This window comes from Dipodomys ordii, unplaced genomic scaffold (genome assembly GCF_000151885.1).
Source record: "Dipodomys ordii isolate 6190 unplaced genomic scaffold, Dord_2.0 Scaffold165, whole genome shotgun sequence".
Taxonomy (NCBI): domain Eukaryota; kingdom Metazoa; phylum Chordata; class Mammalia; order Rodentia; family Heteromyidae; genus Dipodomys; species Dipodomys ordii.
This window is the reverse complement of record NW_012267381.1, coordinates 542,964-563,131: the sequence shown is the minus strand read 5'-3', so window position 1 is coordinate 563,131 and position 20,168 is coordinate 542,964. Positions and strand designations below refer to the sequence as shown.

The following is a 20,168-nucleotide window of genomic DNA, read 5'->3' as shown; positions in this document are numbered from 1 at the left end:
TCAAGGCTAGTGCTCTACCACTTGAGCCACAGCACCACTTCCGGCTTTTTTCTTTTTGCTTATGTGGTGCTGAGGAATCGAACCCAGGGCCTCAGGCAAGCAAGGCAAGCGCTCTACCACTGAGCCAACTTCCCAGCCCAGTGTAATCCCTTTTATTATTCATTCCCATCCCTTCTAACCTCACTCCTTCCCTTAATTTTTCTTAATTTTATAGGATATCCATTGTATTCTATGATTGCATTCTCCCCCTTTCTTTCTTTATTCATCACTCCTCTTCATCCTACCCTCCCCATTGTGAGTATACTAATTCCCTGGTGTCTATTTTGTTGGACTGTGAGTTAGCCTTTCTAAGGAGTTATACCATTTGAGTTCCGTCCCTAAGAGGAAATCAGTCTTCTGATGTCATGGTTTTGGATATCAGGGAGAGTGTTCATCAATCTGTAATATTGGGAAATTATCTGGTTTAAAGCAAAAAAAAATTTTGCCATACCTAATCCAATTCCTAACCCGTATTATCAAAATGAAATATGAAACTCAAATATACATTAATTCTTTTGTGATCCAAGGTCATAGTTTTGTAACATGGTGCAAGTGATAAATTATATAGAAACCTAGTTAAGTCCAGTACCAGTGCATGAATGTCCTTCAATTTTCAAGTTTATTCACACCTCATAAATCATGAGATATACAACCAGTAGTCAAAAAGGCAAACTGTTCTAAACTGTCTAGTGAAACACTCCCTGCTTTAATATTCTTTTTAAAATATAATCTCCTGATAATTAAACTACAATGTATTTTGGTTTTCTTTTTCCAAATCCAAAAGAAAGTTTATACAAAAGCTAGTAATCAGAAATTTTCCCCATCCCAGTTGAAGCTGAGAATGAAAATTATTCTGTCTTGAAAACTGATGAGAAATTTAAGAGAGTCATATGTACATACATACTTACATATAGCCTACTTTGGGGAATATGCCATTTTATGCTTAACAAGCATAAATTCTTAGTATTGATTCATCCATTCTATATTATTTGATTCATCCATTCTATATTATTTGATTTTCCTGTAGGGAATAATACTGTTATATATCAATATATTGAAATATCAATATCTATCTCTTCAAAGATGTTGTGTTCACTATGGCAAATACAGGTTTAAAATAATTTCATGTAAAATTTATAATGGAGAAAAGGTGAACAGCTAATAAGGGAATTTTGAGACAGAATCTTGCTAGAACCCAGGCTTGCAGTTCTCCTGCAGTTCTAGTTTCTTGTAGCACCATTCACAGTAGCCAAGTTATGTGGTCTATATAAACAACAGAGATTTTTTTCTATAACTTTTAACCATTATATTACAAAGCTCATTTTAAATCCTGTTTTTTTCATTCTTTTGATACATAATAGTGTTTGACATATTTGTACATGAACTTCATTACATTCATTCCTCCTGTTACCTAAATGTAAATATGCAGATATCTGCATTGTATATTGACTTACTATATATTGACTTATTGTATATTGACTCCTTTGATGAAGTGGTTTAGCTGGATCATATGGTAATATATATATGTATGTATATGTCTATATATATACATACATATATACATATATATATATATATATATATATGTTTTAGAAACTTCCATACTGATTTCCATAGTGGGTGAACTAATTTACAGTCCCACCAATAGAGTGTAAGGATTCCTTTCTCCTTGCCTCCTCTCCAGCGTTGTTGTTTATTTTCTTGATAATTGCTTTTAGATTAGAATGAGATAGTCTCAGTGTAGCTTGGCTACAGATGGCTCACGCTTGTAATCTTAGCTACTCAGGAGGCTGATATCTGAAGATCACAGTTCAAAGACAGATCAGACAGGAAAGTCTGTGAGACTTACCGTCCCTAAACTTACCAAAAAATCCAGAAGTGGAGCTTTGGCTCAAGTGGTAGAGCACCAGCCTTGAGCAAAAGAAGCTCAGGGACAGTTCCTTGGCCCTGAGTTCAAGCCCCAGAACAAAAAAAGACTTAGTGTTTTGTTTGCATTTCTCTGATGACTAAAGACGTTGAACATTTTTATTTATTTATTAGCCATTTTTACTACTTTTTAGAACTTTCTGCTCAAATCATTTGCCTATTTATTAAATTATTCTTTTGGTATTTAATTTTTAACTCATAATATATTCTAGATATTAATATCTTGTCAGATGAATAACTGGCAGAAAATTTTCTCCTGTTATGTAGGCTGTCTATTCACTAGTAATAGTTTCCTTTGCTGTGCAGAAGCTTTCTAATTTGATGTAGTCCTGTTTGTTAATTCTTGTTACTATTTCTCAGTCTATTGGAGTCCTATTGGGAAAGTCATTGTCTCTGCCTCTTGAAAAATTTTCCCTGTATTCTCATGTAATAGTTTCAGTGTTTCAAATCATACATTAAGGTTTTTAATATATTTTGAATTGATTTTTGTGAGAGATAGGAATCTAGTTTCAGTCTTTGGCATGTTGATGTCCAGTTTCCTAGCACCATTTGTTGGAGTCTTTTCTCCAACATTTTTGGCACCTTTGTCAAGAATTGGGTGACTTTAGATGCATGGGTTTATTTCTGGGTCCCTTATTCTACTCCATTGATCTATAGATCTGATTTTCTGTCAGTATCATGCTGTTTTTGTTAGTATGGCTTTATATTTAAAAAGTGTGAAGCCAGGCACTTGTGGCCCACACTTGTAATCCTTGCAACTCAGGAGCTGAGATCTGACCACGGTTCAAATCCAGTCTGGGCAGGAAAGTCCATAGAATCCAGTTAAACACCAGAAAACTGGAAGTGGTGCGATGACTCAAAGTGGTAGAGCACTAACCTTGAGCAGAATTGCTCAGGGACTGCTCCCAGGCCCCAAGTACAAGCCCCACAACCAAATTTTTTTTTTAAAGTGTGAATCATGACACCTCCAGAATTGCTCTTTTTGCCTAAAATTGCTTTGGCTACCTGGAATATTCTGTACTTCCATGTGAATTTTATATTTTTTAAATGTCTCAGAATATTTTTGGAATTTTGATGAGTATTGCATTAAATCTATAGATCATTTTTGGTAGTATAGGCATTTTCACAAGATTAATCCTTCCAATCCATGAACATGGGAAGTCTTTCCATCTTCAAGTGTCTTCTTCCATTTCTTTCTTCATTGTTTTATAGTTTCACCTCCTTGGCTGTTTATTCCTTCATATTTTTTGAGGCTGTTATTTTCCTGATTTCTTTATCAACATGTTTGTTACTGTTATAAAGAAATGCTACGGGCCAGATGCTGGTGGCTCACACCTATAATCCTAGGCATTTTTTTTTTTACTACTTCAGTCTCATTGCTTTTTATATTTTAGTAGGTGACATATGTCTAGAAATGTATCCATTTAGATTTTCCAATTTCTTGGGTAATAGTTTTTGAAATGTCTGGATTTCAGTGATATTTGCTGTAATATCTTATTTTTCATCTCTTATTTATTTGGCTCTTTTCTTTTAATTAGTTTGTCTTGTCAATCTGGTTTATTTCTTCAAAGAACCTAGTGTTTGATACTCTTCATTTTATTAGTTTCCATTCTCATTTTTACTTTCTTTCTGTCTCAGTTGGATTTGGCTTGTTTTGTTTCTCTTACTTTGAAGTGCATTGTTTAGAATATTTGAGGTATTGCTGGTGCTTTAATATAGGCACTCTATCTATAAACTTCCCTTTAAGAACTGCTTTTGCTGTATCCCAAAGGTAAATTATGTTTTTATTTTCATTTAATTCTAGGCAATTTTCTGTTTCCTTCCTGATTTCTTCTGACTACTGATCACTGAAATGTATATTGTTTAATTTCAATGTTAATGTAGTTTTTGTCATGAACGTTGCTGTTAATTTTTTATTTTATTCCATTATGATGTGAGAATATACATACAATTATTTGTATTTTTGTATTTTTTTAGACTCAACAAGGGAAATTTTTGATACTGAAAGTAGCATAAGAAATAGAGGCTAATTTGTCTTGCTAATGAGTCTCAGAAATACTGGTTGAATCAAAAGAATCCCACAAGTTTTCTTCATTTGTCAAATCAAGATTAATGACAGAGCAATCAGAGGGGATTATTTTCAGCTTAGTGGAATTTGACAGCATATTTTCTTTGTGAGTACAGTGATTCACTCAGCCATCTCTAGAGACTTTCAAAAGCGGATGGATCTCCACATTTAGTAAAATCAACACTAATAGACTTCTATCCATTTAATCTTAAGAACTCACAGCTGTGAGACTTCACTTACTAAAGCTATCTGCATATCTAGTTATTTCTGCCACCTAAATTTTACTTATAAGTATTCCATGTATTTTCATCTCTACTGACCTCATTCTGAGATCTCACATAGATTACTTTAGCTTCCTTATTTATCTATCTTCTTTCCCTTCTCCAAACCATTCTCCACCAATATTTAGAGTAGTTATTTTAAAACAGTTCAGTGGAGCACTGGTGGCTCACGCCTGCTCTCCTAGCTACTCAGGAGGCTGAGACCTGAGGATCAGAGTTCAAAGCTAGCCCAGGCCGGATAATGTGAGCCACTTATCTCCAGTTAACCACAAGAAAACTGGAAGTGGGTCTGTGATTCAAAGTGGTAGAGCACTAGCCTTTAGTGAAAAAGCTCAGGAACAGTGCCCAAACCACAAGTTCAAGCCCCACAACTGACAAAGAAAAAACAAAAACATAGTTTAGACCATGTAACCTCTTTTGAAAATCCTTCAGTGGCCCATATGATCAAAATAAAATCAAAGGCCTATATTTATAGAAATAGCCTCTGCCTAACTTCTCTAAATTGAGAACATTCATCTCTCTCTTAAAATTATCTGTCACTTCTTAGAATTTTGCTTCCTTACCTCTAAGCCTTTGCACATAATTCCCTTCACCATAGCTCACTGTCCTTGGCTAATTATGTAGCAGAATCTTTCATTCCTTCACATCCCAGCTTGAATGCCATCTTCTAAGGGAGACTTCTGCTTATCATCTTATCTAAGTAATTCCCTCCTGATTCTCATCGTACTTATTAGCAACCTGTTTACATCCTTTCTAGCACACATCAGTTTATCTTTAATTTATTGTGTGAATGTTTGCTTATTGTTCACTTTTCCTCTAGAATATGAGTGAATTTGAAAAGAACAAGAACCTTTCTATCTTACCATTGTCTTCCTAATGATTAGTAGAGTGCCTGGTGGTTTTTACAGTATATTCACACCAAAAATACTTTATTTAAAATGAATTAAGTAAGTAAAAGAATTTAATAAGTAGTACTACTTCTAAGCCTGCAACATAAAACATTGGAGAAACTCTGCTCATAGCTCCACAGATTGTGTCTTATTTACTGTTTCTTCTCTAAGTGAATGAAGATTTGTATTTCAACATGCAGCAAATACTTATCAAATAACATATTCAAGGCTAAATGTTAAGCACTACAGGGGATGCAAATATAAGTAAGATAGATCTGTCCACCAGGACTTTCAGATCAATGGCTTTAATTGACACATTTATAACTAGCTATAATTTAAAATAAAGTGATAAAAATATGAACAAAGAGCTGAGGGGCATAGAAGAGAGAAGAGTCCTCTTTAAGAATGGAAAGAGGAAGGGTGGGTGAATGTAGTCATAATCCTCAGTGTACATATGTGAAAATTGAGTCAAGTAAATTGAGAGGATGAGTAGGGTTGGGAGAGAAGATAAGAACTGTAAAAGAGGTGACACTGTGCAAGATGCATTGTACTTACAAACTGACATGCTTAATTGAAAGCCCTTTGAAGTAACTACTTAAAGATAAGGGTTTTAATTAAGAAAAAAATGCTGTTAAAGGATGGTAGGCTAGGCAAGTTATGGAAACAACCCAGCAATAGATAAGTAGATCAATAAAATGTGGTACATATACAAAATTGAATTTTGCTCATCGATTAAAAAGAATAAGATTATGTCATTTGCACAGAAATGAATGGACCTAAAACAAATTATGTGAAGTGAGGTGAGCCAAGCTCAGATTGACAAACAGAGCATGTTTTCTCTCATATGTAGAAGCTAGATCTAAAATAGTACTAGACATAATAACACAGACTAAAGGAGAAACCCTTCAGGGAAGAACCCTAAGGTATAACTCCTCTGAATATTTAAAATACTGTTTATCAGGGCTGTGAATGTGGCTTAGTGGTAGAGTGCTTGCCTACATACATGAAGCCCTGGGTTCAATTCCTCAGTACCATATACACAGAAAAAGTCAGAAGTGACACTGTGGCTCAAGTGGTAGAGTGTTAGCCTTGAGCAAAAAAGATCAGGGACAGTGCCCAGGCCCTGAGATCAAGCCCCAGGACTGGAAAAAAAAAAAATATATATATATATATATATAGTGTTTATCAAAACAAATTCCAGAAAATAGAATCATAGAATCATGGGTTTTTGGTAGTGGTGGCACTTGTTTTTGCTTTGGGTTTTTTTTTCTTTTTGGAGGGCAGGAAGGGAAGGGAGAAGTGTAAACAAATGCAGTTGTGCTATTCAGAATATGTTCTGTGGAAAATGAACTATGTAACATGGGGGCAGGGCCAGGAAGGGGAAAGTGAAGGAAGGGGTGACATTGTCCAAAAGGAAAATGTATATTTTCCTCATTACTTACAAAATGGTAACTCTTCTGTCCAACACCTTAATAATAATAATAAAATTATATTTAAAAACAAAAAGAAAAAGAAACTAATCATCAGCAACAAAAACATACTGGCTTTATGGCTCAAATATTTGGGGAGAAGTAGAAAGAATTTCATCTTTCTACTCTCTTTTCATTTGTGTACATTTTTCTTCTTAGAGCTGCATTTGTACATTAGCCCTGTTTGTACAATAGGAAACTGTAAAGGAACTCTCAGTGGTCTTTGAAACTAAAAAGCCGTTCACATCGAACTCCACAACAAAAAAGAATGGCAAGCTAGGATTCAAAAAAAGATTATGTTTAGGGTAAGCAAATGATCAAGTATACACAAGTATATTATAATATATTTATACTTTAGGTTATCAACTGGTACCATTTTTATCAAAAAAGTAAGGTACAAATGGAAATGGTAGCATACAATGTAAATTGCTATTGTTTCTAACACCACAAGCTTTGAGTACAATGAGCTGATTAGAACCAAATTTTTTCATTGTCCTTGCTCCAAACCCAGGGCGATTCTGGTATTTAAACTAAAAGCATTGTCCTTACTCAGCAAGCACCATACCAATTGAGCCATACCCCAGCATTGGCTTTTGTTATTTTTCAAATAGGCTCTCAGTTTTTGTCTAGGTCAGCCTAATTTACTTTTTCCACAGAGCTAAGATAACAGCTGAGACCTAAGGATCTCTAGTCTTGAGTAGAAAAACTAAGTGAGAGTGTAAGGCCTTGAGTCCAAACCTAATACTGGTGCATACACACACACACAGACACACATACACACACACACACAGACTTGAGTCTTGCTATATAACCCAAGCTGTCCTCAGCTCTCTAGTGCTGAGATTACAGGTGAGCATTATCAGGACCTGTATTGTTTGTTCTTTCTCCCATGTCTCATCAGTGACAGCAAAAATAGCATTGTCATCTCTAGGTAAAGATACATACTGGAGAAATGTAAACATCTTAGAATTCCTTAGTTTTGATAGTAAAGTTAGAACAAAAGAGCAGTCACTTTGTGTGTAAATGAAAACTTATGTCAAGAACAAGCTATTTTTACCATAATCATCCTAATAGGCATAAATTCATTAACCAAAGCATACATAATAAAGCATAGTCCTATATTAAGGAACTCTAGTTATAATTGTACAGCCATAAGTAATCACTTAAAATAATTTTTATACTCAGAAGACTGTAATAATTGTACTGTTAATAACTAGGTAGAATTTTGAGGCCTTGAGAAGAGGATACTTTATAAATGCTTCTAGGTATCATCTTAATATCTCTATGCTCTATTAAAACAGTCTACCAACAAAACTGAGCTTCCATGAGATACGTAACAGTTCAGTGGCAGCTCCAAGACTTTGAAAGTATAAAACAATCCTTGGCTTAATCCTTCCAATGGTAATGATGACTGTATACAGCCCCACTTGTCTGGACACTCTCCCAGCTAAATAACTTCCTTTCCATCATGATTAATTTTATCCAGTAGTAACAGAGTAACCTAGTATCCATTACAATTCAGAAATTCTTTGAAACCAAAGTTTAGAATTTCCTTCCAAAATCTTATTGAAATGCAATTTCCTGAGTTGATTCCTATGTATTGAGAGCTGTCCTATCCCCAATTCAGGTTCTTTATTGAAGCTTTAAAAAAAAAAAAAAAAAGAGTGGGGGCTGGGAAGTTGGCTCAGTGGTAGAGCGCTTGCCTTGCATGTGTGAGGCACTGGGTTTGATTCCTCAGCACCACATAAATAGAAAAAAGCCGGAAGTGGCGCTGTGGCTCAAGTGGTAGAGCGCTAGCCTTGAGCTGAAGAGCTGAGCGACAGCACCCAGGCCCAGAGTTCAGGCCCCACGACCGGACCCCAAAAAAAAAAAGAAACCAATATTCAATATAAGAAAAAAAAAAGCCTTCTTTCAGGGAAGTATCATCAGCAAAATTCACTTGCTACTTCTTCTATGTTCATTTGACTTGAAACTGAGATGATTGTTTTGTTTCTGTCTTCTAAAAGAACTCCAAGCAAAAGGAGTAGAATATTTGAGTGGCTAATGACATGAAGAAGTATGCTGACCCTAAACTAGTGGTCAATAAAGAGTTCTAAATGTCCACAGTTTCTGAAAGTTAGAGCATAAGTGGTAAGATGATACATCACAATGATAATCTAATGTCCTTCCTTTAATGCCCAAAGTTTTTCTTCTAAAATATTTTATTGAGCATTTTACATACATTAGACTATGTTATGCATCATGGAAAATATAAATAATACAGACTTCTTTCATAAATTGAAACACATGCCCTAAACATATATTTCCATACAAACATACATTAACACTTAAAAGCATATACCATTAACACTTAAAGAAATACATTACTTAAAGAAACATCATTAGGATGCTTTAAGCTGGAAAAAAAATTCAATTCAAATGTTTTTGTTGTTGTTGTTTTGCCAGTCCTGGGGCTTGAACTCAGGGCCTGGGTACTGTCCTGAGTTTCCTTTGCTCAAAGTTAGCTCTCTACCACTTCAGCCACAGTGCCACTTCTGTGTTTATGTGGTACTGAGGAATCAAACCCAGGGCTTCATGAATGCTAGGCAAACACTCTACCATTAAGCCACATTCCCAGCTCTCAAATGTTTGTTTTTTTTTTTGGGGGGGGTCCGGTCGTGGGGCTTGAACTCTGGGCCTGGGCGCTGTCCTCAGCTCTTCAGCTCAAGGCTAGCACTCTACCACTTGAGCCACAGTGGCACTTCTGGCTTTTTTCTTATGTGGTGCTGAGGAATCAAACCCAGGGCCTCTAGCATGCAAGGCAAGTGCTCTACCACTGAGCCACCTTCCCAGCCCCTCAAATGTTTTAAACATATAGAAATGTATTAGTTCATATCATGAGAAATCCAAAATTAGGGTAAAAATCCAAAATTAAATGCTATGCAGTCAGAGCTCAAGCTCTATTTTTCTGTAGTTCTTCTGTTAGACTGGTCCTCCTTTTGGTTGTGTCCACATTCCAGCTGACTCTGTGGTTTAAAGGGAAAGGAAGTAGTTTCATCCATCATGGACAGATAAGGCAATATTCAGAGACAGAAATAAAGAACTTTCTCTGTTGGCAAGGAGATATGGGATAGATATCATCAGGAAACTGAGACTAGTAGAGGAGAAGCATGTGACAGTATGACAAATACTATACTTGAAGCATATGCAATCTATACTAGTGGCATCAAAAATAGTGTGCTTGAGGGGTGGGGGGGATGGGAAGGGATGTTAAGGGTAAACAAAGGAGGAGGCAACAATGCTTGATAAGAAATGTACTATTACCTTGCTCATGTAATTGTAACCCTTCTGTACAGTATTTTCACAATAAAAAAATAAATTAAAACAGAAAAAATAGTGTACTCCACTGTGCTCAGCTGGTGGAAGGTAGGTGGTCCACAGAGGGTGATCAGAGACTTCATTTGGGGAAGAAAGTATCAGTCCAATCTGGACATGATGGTACTACGGGACTTCCAAATGGAGAAATCTAACAGACTGATAGATACTACTCTAAGGCTGGGAATAGAGGTCTAGATAGAGAAAAAAAATAAAAAGACTACATGCTGGTACAGGCTCAGAAGGAATGGCTTAATCCAATGAAAGGACAGAATAGGAGAGACCAATGCAGAGATCCTGAGAAGCACTGACATTTAAGTATTGGTGAAACAAGAATTGATGACAGAGATAGGAAATGGAAATCATTAAATGTCATCTATGTGGGGATGGTTATAAGCCAACTAGAAATAATATATATGTGACTCAGATGAAGGACTGATAAAAGATAGGAACTTTTCAATACCCATTATTTGCCCAGTAGCAAGAACCTTTCCCTAGAGACTGATTGAATGATATATAATTTTGTTGGAGATCTGGCTGGACCTGTACAGTACCTCACCCAAAGCAGAATTGTGACATTAAAATTTCTAAATTGAAACTCTTTCTTTTCAGGAGTGGTCACACATTACTTGCCTTCTGGTTTTCCCGCCAAGAGGGAAAACTAAATCGACAACAGACTATTGAACTGGGACATCATATCCTCAAAGCTCACATCTTTAAGGTAATTAGGGGAATGGGAGCCTTTCTCTTTGCATCCCTAGCAGACTTTCCTTAACACTATGTGTATAAAATGAAATTCCTGTTATTTCAGTGTGGTTCCTGCTTTCTGAAATTACTTTGTGGCAATTTGTTCATCTCTTAAAGTATATGGCCTGTTCATCCCTTAACCTTTAGAAAAGAACCTACCTTGTCCTACAGAAAGGTTAAATGCCTCCTTTGGAAAAAGATTAAATAAGTTAGCATGGTATTTGCATTAGCCTTCCCTGGGTTTAGTAGATCCCTAGTCTTTCTAGGAAATGTTTATACAATATCATTTATATAAGGCACATGCGTGCTCCATACATGAACTGTCATCTCCTGAGGACAATCATGTTGTAACAGTTTGCATGTCTTCCTTCACAGTGTCTTAAAAGATTAATGAGCATAGTCTCTTAATTTTCATATGATTGCTTTAGTGAATATTTTAATATTCCTGGTATTTTGAGGGTGTTTTTGGAGACAGTTTTCTATGTTGACTATCCTCGCCTTAAGTTCATTGTCTTTTCTACCTCACCTTCAAAGATGCTTTGTGAGTACAAGCATGTACCACAACACACAGATTCCTCAGGTGCTATGATTTTAGACTGTTTATTTGAAGCTAACAGGAACCTTTTTTGAAGCTGTCTCCCCAATCTCTCTCAATCACAAGCTCAGTTTCCCCCTAGCCATTTCAAAACTACTAAGAACTGTATGGCATTTACATCTTCTCTCAACATTTGTAAGGAAGAACTAGAGCACCAGAAGAGAGCATATAGTTATTCTGCACTTTCTAACAAATTACTGGACCAAAAATGATCTAATTCAGTGACCTTACTTTGTGGGAGCAGAATAGCACTAAAACACAAAGTAGCTCATTCTAATTTCAAACCGACTGAAAAATGTCTACTGTTATCATAAACTCTAAGCTCATTATCCTTCAGTTAGAAGGGAAACTAACTAGCTGGGGGCCAGTGGCTCACACCTGTAATCCTAGCTACCCAGGAGGCTGAGATCTGAGGATCACAGTTCAAAGCCAGCCTGGGCAAGAAAGCCCATGAGACTCTTATCTCCAATTAACCACCAGAAAACTGGAAGTGGCACTGTGACTCAAATGGTAGAGCAGCACTAGCCTTGAGCTGAAGAGCTGAGGGACAGTTCCGAGGCCCAGAGTTCAAGACCCACGACCTACCAAAAAAAAAAGGGAAACTAACTTATGTATTAATCTTTTAGCATCACCATCTGCCCAAGATCATTTGCAAAAATGAACTTGATGCCAGCCTTCGTTTCCCATAAAAAAAAAACACCACTACACTAATACAAATAACAAAACTTTGTCTGGCCAAGTGTGACTTTATTCAGTACATGAACACCTACATTTAAGCCATATGCACCAATTACCACATTTTTTTCTTATATTGATGCAGACAACATGGTTGCCTGAGATAAGACTGGCTCCATGTGTGATGTAGGCCATAAATATCTGGATTGGAATTCTTAGTCTCCATCAGCCAAGGGTGATGAAAAGGCAAAGACAGATGTTATAGTTTAAATCAATTAAACTTAGATCTAATCGTTAGTGCCATGCAGTCTAACTTACATTTCTTTCCAATTTTAAGTTATTTTATCTTTGTTTATGAAAATTACTTATGTGTCATTAATAAATAGTTTGCTTGCTGTGGAGCTCTTTTAATTCTTTTTGTTTTTATATTTACAGTTTTATTGAAGTTTAACTTTACCACAAAAAAGTCCATCAGTTTCAGTCTACAATGCTTAATAAGAAATGTACTCATTATCTTGCCCATGTAATTGTAACCCCTCTATACAGTATTTTCACAATAAAAAAAAATTCCATCAGTTTTAGCTGGGCACTGGTGGCTCACACCTGTAATCCTAGCTACTTAGGAGGCTGAGATCTGAGGATCATGGTTCAAAGACAACACAGGCAGAAAAGTCCATGAGACTCTTATCTCCAGTTAACCACCAGAAAACCAGAAGAAGCACTCTGGCTCAAATAGTAGAACACTAGTCTTGAGCTAAAGAGCTCAGGGACAGTGCCCAGGCCCTGAGTTCAAGCAACCAACAAAAACAACTACAAAAAAAATTGTCCATTTTAGATGTGCCAATCAATTATCTTTAGTCTATTTACAGTTGTGCCACTATCACCAGTTTCAGTTACATTTCCTCCATTTTATTTTGTCATGGTTGTAGTTCTGGGACTTAAACTCAGATTTGTGCTTGTTAGGCACATACTATACTTGAACCACACCTCCAGCCCTTTTTGCTCTGGTTATTTTTGAGATATGATTTGTTTTATGCGCTAGCCAGCTCAAACAACATTCCTCCAATTTAAACTTCATAGAGCAGTTGGGCTGACAGGCACATGCCATAACTTTTTCTGTTGAGATGGGATCTCATGAACTCTTTTTCTTTTTTCCTCTTTTCTTTTTTTGGGGGCACAGGTGGCAGGGGTTGGGGGAGAGGGAGGCTTGACTTGTCTGGAACCACAATACTTTCAATCAGCTTCCCCATAGCTGGGATACAAGGCAGACTCTACCACACCTAGATATTGTTAAGATGAGGTCTCACAAACATTTTTTCCTGGGTGGGACTCAAACCATAATCCTTCAGATCTCTGCTTCCCAAGTAGCAAAGATTACAGTTGTAAGCCACTTGTACACAGCTCCATATGCCCATTTGTGTAGTCATCCCACCATTTTCTCTTTTTGTTCAGTAAATTGTAATTTTTTATTGGAAAACAAATATACAACTTGGAATGGATTGAGGCAAATTGTGCCATAAGCAGATTTTCTTTAAGTGGCTAAAACAAAGTTTAAAAAGCAAGTAACAATAAAAGAAAATGTTTTTGGTATAAGACCAGCAGTACTCAGCCGGGCGCTGGTGGCTCACGCCTGTAATCCTATCTACTCAGGAGGCTGAGATCTGAGGATCACGGTTCAAAGCCAGCCCGGGCAGGAAAGACCGTGAGACTCCTATCTCCAATAAACCACCAGGAGACCGGAAGTGGCGCTGTAGCTCAAGTGGTAGAGCGCTTGCCTTGAGCTGGAGAGCTGAGGGACAGTGCCCAGGCCCAGAGTTCAAGCCCCACGACCGACAAAAAAAAAGACCAGCAGTACAAAAAAATAGTGTACAAGTAACTGGATAATATACCCATTTTGCAATAGTGCAACTTTTAAGTACATATTGTTATCTCTCCATAGTCCACACAGAGTTACAACTCCACACTTCAACAACAACATGCTGACAGTTCCTAAAAGAAAACTACTTAAAAAAGCATAACCCATATGTTCCCTCATTTGACCAACTCCATCTAAGTTTAGATGTGCAGAAGGGCTTAAATATATCCAAAGTAAGCCACATATAACATATTACTTGATCAGTTTTCTAAAATAAGGTTTCAGGACAATGACAGTAAGGGAAGGGAAGATAACATGGAGGAATGAAATCCTAATTACTATACATGCATTTTTTTGACAGTAGGAGAGACCTTTTACAGATAAGTTACAAAGAAAAGACAAATAAACATTTTTGTACAAGAAATTTAACACATTCTGTACAATATCTTCACTTTGCTGTCATCATTTTTACAAACTCTTCAAAGTTTACTTGACCATCACCATCAATATCTGCTTCCCTGATCATTTTATCAACTTCTTCATCTGTTAACTTCTCCCCCAGGTTTGTCATCACATGGCAAAGCTCTGCTGCACTAATATAACCATTGCTATCCTTATCAAACACACAGAATGCGTCTCTAATTTCTTCTTCACTGCCAGTGTCTTTCAGTTTTCTTGCCATCATTGTCAAAAATTCAGGGAAGTCAATTGTGCCATTAACATCAGCTTCTACTTCATTAATCATGTCCTGTAATACTGCTTCTGTGGGATTCTGCCCAAGAGACCTCATTTCAGTTCCCAGTTCCTTTGTTGTTATAGTTCCATCACCATCCTTGTCAAATAGTGAAAAAGCTTCTTTGAATTCTGCAATCTGCTCTTCAGTCAGCTGGTCAGCCATGCTGCAAGAGCTACCAGTCCCCAAGATGTGACCACACAATCACTCTGCTTGCTCATTCCTCTCGGACTCCATCCCTCCATTTTCTGTTTCTCCTTATTTGACTCTCTGGATATTTCAGAAAACTAGAATCGTAATATGCAGTCTCCTGTGCCTGGCTTTTTTGACTTAGCGTAATGTTTTAAGAGTTTATTAATACTATAGTATCTATCAATAACGTATTCCTTTAAATTGCCAAATAACATTCCATTATGTGGATGTACCATATTTTGTTTACCAATTCATAGTTAGACCTTTGAGTTGTTTCTACTTTGGATTGTTGTGAATAATCTGCTATGAACATCAGCACATTGATTTTTCCTTTGTAAAAATTAAATTAGCTATTTAAAGTGGTAGTGTGTTCACAACTCAGAGGCATATAGTACACTGATAATGGTAGGTGTGGTGGACAGTGTTTGTCCACCAACAGGTTTGTGGAGGCAGACTTCAGTTCTTTTGTGTATACCTGTCTATAATTAATAGTTGTGCTTGATGGAGTAGAATGTGCCTAGAAGCCCAGCACTAGAGTGTCAGTACTCAGGAAGCTGAAGCAGGAGGATCATTTGAATCCAGAAGTACAGACCAAGCAAAGCAACACAGCAAGATAACATCATTCAAATCATCTCTTTTAAAAAAAAATTATGAGGGCTGGGAATGTGGCTTTAGTGGTAGAGTGCTTGACTAGCATGCATGAAGCCCTGAGTTCGATTCCTCAGTACCACATAAACAGAAAAAGCCAGAAGTGGCACTGTGGCTCAAGTGGTAGAGCACTAGCCTTGAGCTGAAGAGCTGAGGGACAGCGCCCAGGCCCAGAGTTCAGGCCCCACGACCAGAACCAAAAAAAAAAGTGAAACTGCTAGTTCATATAGTAGCTATATTTAAGTCTTTGGGAATTGCTAGTCTCCAAACCATGTTATAGTTCTACCAGTGGTATGAGGGTTCTGATTTCTTTATACTGGTTTATAGTAAGTGATAGAGAACATGCTTTTAAAAAAAAAAAGGATTCCATTTTCTTCATGTCTTCACAAGTACTTGTTAGACATGATCTGTCTTTTGTTTTTAGCCATTTTAGTAAATGTGAAGTGAGATATAGCTGTGATTTTGATTTGCATTTCCCTAATGACCCATGTTATTGAGCATTTAAAATTTTTATAATCCTCTAATTACCATTTAGTCTTTTTATAATCCAGGAAAAGGAACGAGATGTTTTTGGATTATGGCCAGAAATAGGGTAGTTTAATCTAGTTTATATTGCAGGATGTTTTTACTAGGTTGAGTCTAGTCATAGGGGGATTTTTACAGTATTCTGACCATTTACTCCTTAAATGCTGCCCTTAGGCTCCATTCTGTCTTAAATCTTGAACCAGTAATTCTCTAATTTTTAGCCTTCCCATACCTTCAAAATGAATGCTTTAAATTTTTTGTATATCTTCTCCTAGTTGTCCCTAGTATGCATGTTTGTGAAAATGCTTAGATCTTGCATTAGCAAAAGTAGCAGCCCATCCAAGTCCTCTTGAGCAAAAACTATGACAGCTTTTCTCTAAGTATCTTAGCCTTTCTGATTAAAAATTCATTTATTATACATAAATGAACTAAAACTGTTCTGAGAACCACATGGAAAACACAGTCAACCTACACACAAAAAAAACTAAATCTAAACCCGAATTCCCTAAGCAAGAAGGATGAGCTGTTACATCTTTCAAAAAAATAAATGTACCATGTTCTGAACTCCTTCTGATGCCACAGACTTTGAGCCAAAGGATAACTGCCGTCTAACTTTAATAAGCACTGATCTAGCGTTATCGTTCTATAAGATGGTGTTATTAATAATTCTGTGGATTAAGTGAAAATATTTAATGAATCCTGCATAAAATTCAACATCCTCGTGAATAGACACTGTTTTATTTTAAATTTCACAATTGCAAAATAAGCATAATGCTTAGTTAAAATCATAAAAGTAAAGTCATAGGAGTAGATGAGATTGTCCAGGGTAGAACTGTTTTGGAGAAGAGGGCCAAGAATGGAGAGTGGTTTGGAGCTAGAAGTTAAAGGGTAAGTAAGCAATCATCTTTTTGTGTATTCTAACTGCCACTTTTCCAGGTGAGAATTCAGAAGTGAAATCTTGAATCAGATACTGTCTACCTTTTAAAAATCTTGGTATAATCAAAAGACCGTGAACTTTGGAGGCTAAAAATAAAAATAATAACAAATAATAAAGCCTGGCATCTAATTCCATATCCAGTAGTTATATGACTTTGAGAGAATTACTTAACCTTCTTGGTTGTTTCTCCTAATATAAAAATAGATGCCTATAATCTTAACACTAGGAAGGCTGAGGAAGGAGCATCTCAAATTAGAGGGCAGCCTTTGCTACTGAATGAGATCCTGTCTCAAGAAAATAAATATTAGTTATAAATTCTATCTTATAAGGCTGTAGTGGAGATTAGATTAAATTAAAGGAACTAACATATGAAAATGCCTGAGTACAGATCTTTATACATGGGAGATCCTGAATAAATGTTAAATTCCCTTTTTCTACCATCATACCTATAAGCATGTTTTCCACTTGTAAAAGTTTTTTCTTTATGAAACAATAACCCCTCTGTATATCACCACTATAGCAACAATTGAAAAAAAGTTTTCTCTATTATGGATATTTCCACTGGGCACTGATGACTCATACCTGTAATCCTAACTATTCAAGAGGCTGAGACCTGAGGCTCATGGTTCAAAGGCAGACTGGGCAGAAAAGTCCTTGAGATTTTTATCTCCTATTAATCACAGAAAAAGAGGGAAGTGGAGCTGTGTCTCAAGTGGTAGAGTGCTAGCCTTACATAAAAGTATCCCAGAGACAGGGCCTAGGCCCAGAGTTCAAGCCCCAGTGCTAGCAAAAAAAAAAAATTACAGCTATTTCTTTGTGTTATTTTTTTTAATCAGACAATATAGTATATTGTTCCTCGGAAGGATTTGGTGAGACCCACACATATTCTAAATTAGGATAGAGACCCAAAGTGAGAATCAGAGCTAGATTATCTGGTCTTCTAGGATCAAAATGAGCTTTAGAACCTAGTTTATCTACATCCCCACTCTTTTTGTGTGTGTGTGTGTGTTGGTCATGGGCCTGGGCTCTGTTGCTCAGCTCTTCAGCTCAAGGTGAGCACTCTACCACTTGAACCACAGTGCCACTTCCAGTTTTCTGGTGGTTAATTGGAAATAAGAGTCTCACAAACTCCTGCCTGAGCTGTCTTTGAACCATGATCCTCAGATCTTAGCCTCCTGAGTAGCTAGGATTACAGGTGTGAGCCACCAGTGCCTGGCCCAACTCTTAACTGAGTATCATTTAGAATCCCTTCAAAAAAGAACCATAAATATTTTATATCATATGTCAAAATAAACAATCATAATGACTTAGTGATAGGTTTGCTTTTAATGTGTTTGCATATTAACTGATTAGCAAATGAGAGACTTTGCAATCAACATCTCTGTTATTAGCACTAATTAAAAGAGATTCTGAAGTAATAATAACAGTCAGAAACTGTTGTTTTTCACGCAGATCTTAATGCCTAACTGGGTATTCTAGTGAGTTCAACTTTCAACTTCTTCAAGACAGGAGGACAATGGTAGCCTTTTAAAAATACTAGAGGATGATGAAAAAGCAATGATTTCCTTGATGATGTGAGGGGTTGCAACTAGATTCTGTTTTAGCCTCCCAGTGACAAGTGTTTCTAGGAACCCAGCGGCCTGTTTAGCCAAGATTTGGCCCAGCTGTTTGGGCTCACCCTCCTGTCCATCATTTGTAATTAGTACAGGATAAAACAAGAGGATGAGTAGTAATTAGCTTATTCTTTCTCATTTTGTCAAGCTTTGGGTTTCGCATTGGGGATGTTTATACACAGATGATTACTTTGAGAAAGCCATGTCTGTCTTAAACTGTGTCAAAGGCAGAAAAAGTATCTTGAAAGGCCTTCAAAGGCATATCATACAGATATATTCTCACTAGTGCATAATGGTATGTGTAGGAGGGTGATCATTGAAATGTAATAATAATAGTTGCATAGGGACAGAACTACCTAAATATCCATTTCTAGGGTGCTGACTTACCATGATATATCCATTTAATAGGCAGCTCTCTCCCTTGGGTGTGAAAAGCCTGCATGCTGGTATAGAATATATCCACAACATTTTGTACAAAAATGAACACAAAATGAATTGTTCCTTTAATTTTTTAGATGTTTTTCAGCCAGTAATATATGAACCTTACATGGATCCCATTTCAAACCAAACATTTCTTTTTTACTTTCTTGAGATTGTCAAATAAATTTGAATAATTTGAATAATTTTATCATTAACTCCTTAATTTTAAGTGCATTAGTGATATTAAAATATGTTTTATTTTTTGAGTTTGTTGTAGTACTAGGGCTTGAACTCAGGGCCTTGTGTTTGCTAGGCAAACACTTAGTCATTTGAGTTGCACCCCTACTTTTTGGTGGTTAACTGGAGTTAAGAATCTGAACAAGCTTCAAACCTTGATCCTCACATCTCTGCCTCCTGAGGATCCAGATTGGTTACACATATGAGCCGCCAGCATCCAATTTCAGCCCTGCTTTTAGAGACAAGTTTCATAGACTTTTCTGTCTGGCTTCAGACTACAATATTCCAGATCTCAGCCTCATGAATAGCTAGTACTGCAAGCCTCAGCCCTCAGTGCCCAGTTTACTTTTATATTTAATACTATAATGTTTATTTTTATAACAAACTGAGGTTGTATAATTTCAAAAACTTAAATTTGAAGCCCTTTTTAATGCCAACTTAGGAAATGATTTGTAGAATTAGATGTGTCTGAACCACCTTTCTCTCAATACTAGAGCTGATCTTCAAGTGTAGAAATCAGGGATAGGAAAAGGGCCTACCTTGAAATTTTCTTAGAAATAAAATTTTTAGTTTGTTGGTTTTTGGGTTTATGAGACAGGTTCTTCCTATTGAGCCTAGCTGACTTTACACTCTTGATCCTCCTACCTCAGTTTTTCATTACCATGCCTTCCTGAAAAGAATTTTTTTAATCTGAAAGTTTAATTCTTGGTTGCATCCAAATACTTTCTAGGGGAAAAAAATATGCCTGTCTGGAAAACCTTTTCATAATGTTCATATATTTGGCCTTTCCATAATAGCAGTTGTCTTTTAGCCTTCTCCCTGGTGTGAGAATTCCCTCTTTAGGAAATTTTTTCTTTTTTTTTTAATTTTATTTTATTTGTGAAGATACTGTACAGAGGGGTTACAATTACATGGGCAGGATAATGCGTACATTTCTTACCAAGCATTGCAGCCTCCTCCTTTT

The 20,168-nt window shown here is 36.5% G+C and overlaps 1 protein-coding gene and 1 pseudogene across 1 annotated transcript in view; one reads left to right on the top strand and one right to left on the bottom strand.

The window, feature by feature from the left end:
- Positions 1–20,168, top strand: part of Tanc2 (tetratricopeptide repeat, ankyrin repeat and coiled-coil containing 2) — a 278,406-nt gene that overhangs the window by 212,237 nt on the left and 46,001 nt on the right. Inside the window, exon 13 of the mRNA XM_013033239.1 lies at positions 10,640–10,748. Within this exon, the coding sequence (XP_012888693.1) occupies positions 10,640–10,748 (109 nt within the window). The remainder of the gene's footprint in view (positions 1–10,639; positions 10,749–20,168) is intronic.
- LOC105998536 lies at positions 14,191–14,806 on the bottom strand (annotated as a pseudogene).